This window comes from Mus pahari, chromosome 2 (genome assembly GCF_900095145.1).
Source record: "Mus pahari chromosome 2, PAHARI_EIJ_v1.1, whole genome shotgun sequence".
In the NCBI taxonomy this organism is placed as follows: Eukaryota; Metazoa; Chordata; class Mammalia; order Rodentia; family Muridae; genus Mus; species Mus pahari.
Window position 1 is genome coordinate 136346703 of NC_034591.1, and position 7007 is coordinate 136353709.

A 7007-nucleotide genomic window follows, 5' to 3' on the forward strand; every position below is an offset into this window, starting at 1 on the left:
AGGCCAGCCTGGTCTACACAGTGAGTTCCAGGACAGCCAGAGCTATACAGAGAAACCCTGTCTCGAAACTCCCCCCCCCCCAAAAAAAAGGCTCAGGAGCTGAGCCTGGTTCTTTAAACTACACGTGCACAGGTCCCTTGGCGGCTGCTTCCTTCCCTCGGGATTTCTGGGGCTTACAAGCTGCTAATAATCTGCTGAGTAAGCCAGAGTCCATTTTTCCACTTGGGACTTTCCTTCCCCTACCCCCATCACTTGGTGATTAAAACTTTAGCAGTGCACATGCTAGGTAAGCCCTCAGGCACTGAGCTGTGACCCAGGTCCTAGCTCCTAGCCTAAACTACATGAGGCAACACCCTGTCCCCCTAGACCCCCCCCCTCAAAAGAAGAGAAAAAATGAACTGTGAGCAATAAATCGCCTCCACTATTGCACTGCAATCATTGCAGGATGCTAAGGAAGTCTCTGAGTGAAGAGTCTAAATCCTTGTTCAGTTTGGGCCACACCCATTGACTTATGAGCACTTGCAAAGTGCTTTTCTAGCCCATTTTGTTTGGAGACCAGGTTTTACCATACTGCCCTAACTAACCTTGAACTCTTAGGCTTAAGCCATCCATACTTTTGCCTTAGGCGCTTGACTAATCAAATGGTATGCCCAGCAAATACTGACTTCAAAATAAATACACTTGCCGTACATTAAATCCTGTGGTCTATAGTGGGATCCATAAGTTATACCATACCAATAATCAATCAGCCAATCGCTCCTCTATGTATCCAACCACCCACCCACCCCCTCCAAACAACTTCCTCTCCATCCACCCATCCATCCATCCCATCCCATCAGGACGGCCCAAGTTGGCTGACACTGAACTCAATCCTCAGGTCTCAGCCCCCCTGATGTTAGGATTACAGACCTAAACACTACGCTCTGGTCATTCACATTTATGTTTTGTTCTGTTGGTTGAATCAGACAACCATAGAGGACAAAGGCATATGCTGGTGGCTTCTTACATTGAGTAGAACACAGGTGTTTCCATCCCAAAGTGCTAGCAGGACGTGACTTCCTGAAAACGGCAGGCCATCAAAGGGGTTTAATCAGGCTGGGTGGACTCTGGTTGAGGTGTCAACATCATGCACAAAGTGGCCGGTCCACCAAGCACACCCTGGGCTCCTGTTGGGCTTGGTGCAGATGCGGCTGCCTTTCCTCTCCAGCTGTCTGTCATCAGGCTTCTGCCTCAGCCACGCCCACCTCCCGGCCCTACAGCACTGGTTCGACTTCCACCCACAGGCCCCCATCGGCCACCCTCATTGCCCGGGAGCTGCTCCGAACTCAGGGCATCTCTGGTCTTTACAGGGGCCTGGGTGCCACACTCCTCAGGTGAGCGAGCCCCTCTTCCTGGGCCCGGCCCCGACGCCTTTAAGAGTCTCACCTTCCCAAATTGCTTCTCTCTGGAACTGGAGCTGGTCCTTCTGCAGACTACAGGTGCTGGGAGGGTGTGTGGGGGCAGGGAGGAGCTGGACAGGGGAAGAACTTCCTCTTTGGCAAATAGGGGTATTTCTCCCATCTGCGACACCCCACAGGTCCTGGGGAGGCTGCCGAGAGGGTCACCCAAAGTGTCAACTCTCTCCTCTGCAGGGACATTCCCTTCTCCATCATCTACTTCCCTTTGTTTGCAAACCTGAACCAGCTTGGGGTCAGCGAGCTCACCGGCAAGGCCTCCTTCACACACTCCTTTGTGGCAGGCTGTGTAGCAGGTTCTGTGGCTGCGGTAGCTGTGACCCCTCTGGATGGTAAGTGTGGAGAGCGCTGGGGTTTGTGTTTGAGGGTCATCCTGCTTTATGAATCAGGCTTACACAGCCCCTCACTCCCAGAGGCCTTTTCTTCCAGGTAGTTCTGAGTATTGCAAGTGAGAGCTAGCACTGGGGGACCTATGAGGAAATGCTCTGAGCTCAGGGCCACAACCACTCCCTCACTGCTTCTCCAGCTAGAGGGAGGACGAGGAAGGCTGCTTACCTCACAGTCACACAACTGTCCCCACAGGGCCCGTCCCCACAGGGCCGAGCCTCTTGGTGTGCAGAAAGACAAGCTCCCGAGTCTGTGACTTGTTCTACCTTCTGCTTCATTCAGTTCTGAAGACTCGAATCCAGACCCTCAAGAAAGGCCTAGGGGAGGACACCTACAGCGGGGTCATGGACTGTGCCAGGTGAGCCCAGCACTCCTGACACCACCCAGCCACTCACTGCCTTGGAATGTATTGACCCTCACTTCTCAGAGAATGCTACAGAGAATCGGAGCTTCTGATTCTCCCACGAGTCTCTGCTTCTCCCCACTCCTCCCACCAGATTGCAGACAATCAGGAGTGCCAAGTAGCTTCCTCTCTCACAATTCAGTCTAAAGAAGGTGCGCAGGTACTTGGCCAAATGACTCCAGCCTTTGGCCTAGCACTTGAGAGGGCCACAGGTCAGCCTGAACTACAGTGAGCTCATCTCAAAGTTAGCATGGAGATGCTGTGGACTTGATGCCTCAGGGCTTGCAATCCTACAGGCCTAGCACTCAGGAGATATGAGGGTAGCCCAGGGCCAGCCTGGGCTACACCTAGAGACCTTCTCCTCCCCAAATCCAATAACAGAAAGTCTGGAGTAAATGTGCGTGTAGCCTTCACCTACCAAGCTCTCCTTTCTTCCTTCACAGGAAGCTCTGGACACAGGAGGGGGCAGCAGCCTTCATGAAGGGAGCAGGCTGCCGTGCCCTGGTCATAGCCCCCCTCTTTGGGATCGCCCAGGGCGTCTACTTCATTGGCATCGGAGAGCGCATCTTGAAGTGCTTTGAGTAATCTAATGTGTCACTTCTTGCTGTCACCTCTGGCCCTAGGGAACTAGGTGGCACCGCTGGAAGTATAAGATGCCTGCCCTGACGCACATGGTCTCTAACCTGTAGTGCTACCTCAGAAGAAATGACCCATTTTACTAAGCGAGTAGAGCCCTCATCTCCTTTATGAAAACTAAACTTTCTGAACCAGAGATGTTCAGAAGCCCCAACCTCCTATGTCTAACAACAGAACTGGCCTTATGTACTATGGCAGGACCATGTGCACTAAGACAGAAGGGCTCTTCCACACTAACATCCCCACAAGCGTGGCACAGAATTGTCCTGTGAGGGTTTAGCATCAATCCTAGCCCTGCCGCTCTAACACCTCAGACGTGCCCTGTGCCCTCCCAGGCATCAGCAATAGTCAAGCAGGCCGGAATGAGCACTCTGGTCACCTCAGCCGCTGTCCTGCCCCAGATACCCATTCTGAAGTATGGGCCCAGATCCCTTCCAATAGACGCTTGTGGGACATGATCTAAAATAAAGCTGGTTAAGTCCTTGTCCTGTAATCAGCAGAGCAGATGACTGTCATTCTGCAGAGCCAAGCTATGCCTTTTTGGGCCCCACAGCAGTTCATTACTGTCTTCCAACTGCTGTTCTAGAGTGGAGAGTGGTTGGGGGAAAACTGTACACTGAAAGAGTTTGGCTTTTTTTAAATAATTATTTACTAATTTACATGTCTGTGTGTCTGTGTGAGTGCCCAGGGAGACCACAAGAGAGCATTAGATCCCCTAAAGCTGTGTTACAGGTAGTTGTGAGCTGCCAGACAGGAGCACTAAGAACTGAATTCAGGTCCTCAGGAAGAACAGCAGGTGCTGGCAACTCCTGAGCCACCTCTCCAGTTCCTACCCTGAATGTCGCCTCTTTCTACCTTTCATGGCCATGTCAACACCAAGAAGCCCAATCTTAAGGCCCTCAATTCCTTCCTCCGTAGCCTGCCATACAGAAGTGGAATAAGGCCACACAAATGATATCAGGCCCTAAGAAAACAGGAACGAGAGCTGGGTACACAGGTTCCATCCCCAACACCACGTAGCAGCACGTAAACTTACAGTGGCACGTGCCTATAGTCCCAGACCTTAGGAGCTGAGGATGGGAGGATAGGAAACGTGAAGGTCACGATGTATCGGTGAGCACATTCTAGGCCAACTACACTGTATGCAACCCTGCTAAATTCCAAAACTGAAAAGAACCTCCATTAGTCCCACCTAACATAAAACTTGGGTCTGGAGGAGTAGGAAGATGTGCATGCAGATAATCCATCTTAACGGCCTTATTCTCTATAAGACAAGATAGTTTTAAAACTCCAAAGATGCACAGGCCACAGGTTGCAGGGCATGGCTCAGCGGTGCAGCATCTGCTTCCCTGTGAGGCTCTGGCACCCACCCCTAACACATGCATACACATGCACGCACATGTTCACGTACACGTGCGCGCATACACAAACACACACACAGCTGCCCAGCCTCCAGGACAGCTCCAGGACAGGCATACTGAACCCCTGGGTGTGGTACACATTTGGTCAGAGCTGCACGGAGGTCCAGTGAGGGAGGCTGGATGGTTAACTGATGGCAGGGATTTGGGATAGTTCCTCTCTGGGTCTTCCTGTTGCCCAGGCTGCCCCCAAACAATCCTCCCACCACAGCTAGGGCTACTGATGCGTGCTACCGTGCCCAGTGGAACTTACTCTCAAATCACAAACTCGGTGCCTTACATAAGGAACAACCAAATTCACATAAACCCTTTGTTTTAATAAATAAAGAATATTTGTGGCTTAGATTTTAAATCACATTTACAGAGAAGGAAGACTAGACCTAAATAGTAACAGTGAAGCTAGTGTTCCTGGAGGAATGTGAGTCCCACATGCACCCTACACCCAAAGAACAGGGACAGCATGCACAACTCACTCTAGACTAGATCAGGACAGGGAAAGAATGGGTCCTTGGTGAGGCCCTGCAGCACATCTGATCCTCCCATCCCGCTGCAAACCCAGTGCACAGCTGTGGCCTCAGATGAGCTGGGGCTGGTTCTTGCCCACACCAAGTGGCCCTGCTGTTGACACTGAGCCAAGGGCATTAGTTGTAGAGGGTGTCCACTGATTACCAGTATTAGAACAGAAAGAGGAAGCCACATAGATAATCTGCTTCTCCAGGAGGACAGCCGTGGGGGAACTGCACCTCCTGAGGCTCAGTCCAGAAACTTCCTATTGGCATTTGCACCAAACAAGGCTCCGCGGACTTCTGGCATCATCTGTAAAGAAGTCAGTAAGTCAGAACCTCAGGCAGGGAACTTGCAGACAATATTAACACCATGTGGGGAAAGGACATTGAGCTAAGCACATCAGACCTATCCTATCTGCTGCACTGTGCCAGACACTTAAGCAGTCATACTATGCTCACAAAAGGGGAAAGACCTGAAGTCATTACTGTACACAGCCTGTGACACTGGGAGTGTGTGAACCCCTTCCAGGACTGACTGCAAAGGGCACTGTTGACGTCTTGACCGAGTTAACCTCAAAGGATGTGTGTGACCCCTAAGATTAACCATACCGGCTTTTGTTAGGTCTCAGGCACTCCAATGGTCTGGTACTTGGATAAAAGCCAGCATTGCTCGGGAACTTGTGAAAGTAGTTTCCACTCTGGCAGAAGGGACATAGGCTACCTGTGGTTGTGTGTCAAAGCCCCACAGGCCTCCAGGCTCCCTCAGTATCACAAGTAGCTGTTACACATCTCAAGCCCACACTGCCATCCTAGCCTTTCTCAGCTCCCAGACAGCATCTGTTCCCCTCTGCCCCACTCTTCTCACACATCTCTTCTGTCCTCCCCACTGTGCTCCAGTCTCTCCATAGCTCCATGGGAACTTCTCTCCCACTGTCCTAGCCCTCGCCATGTCCAGTCTATGTCTTTCTCCTTCTGGTCTAGACTCTTCCAGATGCCTCTGGCTGGTCTCATTTCTACAATAAAAGCCTTAACCATTAACATGGAAGGGCCATGTCAGCAGTTTCTTTACTGTGCTTCATCAAATACAGCTTTAGGTACTGGTGAAGAATGTGTGCGTGAGAGGCCAGAGGACAACCGCAAATGTCATTCCTTTGGAGCCAGCCACTTTTTACTGGTCTGAGGTTTGCATGACTCAGCTAGGGTAGAAGGTCAATGATCCCCAAGAATCCTCCCGCATCTGCTTCCCCATGGCTGGAATTAGAAACGTGTTACCATGCCTGACTTTATGTGGCTCCTTCCTTCCTTCCTTCCTTCCTTCCATGTTTCATGTGTGTGTGTGTGTATAAATAAACTTCACATCCTGATCACAGCCCTCCCCCAAGTCCCATCCTTATAGATCCCTCCTCCCATTGCCCTCTCCCCTTCTCTTTGGAGAACAGGAATCCCACTTGGGTACCACCCCATCCTGGAACATCTAGTCCCACGAAGACTAGGCATGTCCTCTCCCACTGAGGCCTAACCAGGCAGTCCAGGTAGGGGAAAGGGATCCAATGGCAGGAAACAGAGACCAAGACAGTCAGTCCCCTCTCCACTTGTTAGGGAATTCACATTTGTCCAGCTCCTGCATGCTCCCTAGTTGGTGGCCACACTCTGGCCCTCATGGTCTCGGGTTAGTTGACTCTGTGGGTCGTCTTGTGGTGTACTTGACCCCTCCAGTTTGCTCACCCCTACCGCCCCACTACCCCAAGACTCCCTGAGCTCCTGCTAATGTTTAGCTGTGAGTCTCTTGCATCTGATGATGATGGATGAAGCCTCTTGGGAGACCTCAGCTCCTCAAGCTTATGAGGCAAGTACTTTACTCACTGAGCTGTTTATTTCTCATCTCCACTAACTACCCATCTGTAGGACTGGCTAGCACAGGGGGCTTACTGGCTCTAGGTCTCCTGAAGATGATGCAGGTAAGTGCTTCAAGACAAGCACTTTCGTTTCAGCATACTGCACTCTCTGGGAGACAAGGTCCCAACCTGCAGCTCAGACCGGCCTCATAGTAACCCTACATCAGCCTCCCAATCAGCTACCTCATAGTAANCCTACATCAACCTCCCAATCAGCTACCTCATAGTAACCCTACATCAGCCTCCCAATCAGCTACCTCATAGTAACCCTACATCAGCCTCCCAATCAGCTACCTCATAGTAACCCT

At 51.3% G+C, this 7007-nt stretch overlaps 2 protein-coding genes across 4 annotated transcripts in view; one reads left to right on the top strand and one right to left on the bottom strand.

Annotated features, from left to right (window-relative positions):
* The window catches only part of Slc25a18 (solute carrier family 25 member 18), an 18945-nt gene extending 15572 nt beyond the window's left edge, over positions 1-3373 (top strand). For all 3 annotated transcript variants that reach the window (XM_029535685.1, XM_021191348.2, XM_029535684.1), the window contains exons 7-10: positions 1208-1373; positions 1632-1786; positions 2124-2199; positions 2688-3373. In XM_029535685.1, the coding sequence (XP_029391545.1) occupies positions 1208-1373; positions 1632-1786; positions 2124-2199; positions 2688-2829 (539 nt within the window). In that variant the 3' untranslated portion in view covers positions 2830-3373. The remainder of the gene's footprint in view (positions 1-1207; positions 1374-1631; positions 1787-2123; positions 2200-2687) is intronic.
* Positions 3374-4594: 1221 nt separating this feature from the next.
* Atp6v1e1 (ATPase H+ transporting V1 subunit E1) overlaps positions 4595-7007 on the bottom strand; it is a 20186-nt gene continuing 17773 nt past the window's right edge. Inside the window, exon 9 of the mRNA XM_021190196.2 lies at positions 4595-5114. Within this exon, the coding sequence (XP_021045855.1) occupies positions 5052-5114 (63 nt within the window). The 3' untranslated portion in view covers positions 4595-5051. The remainder of the gene's footprint in view (positions 5115-7007) is intronic.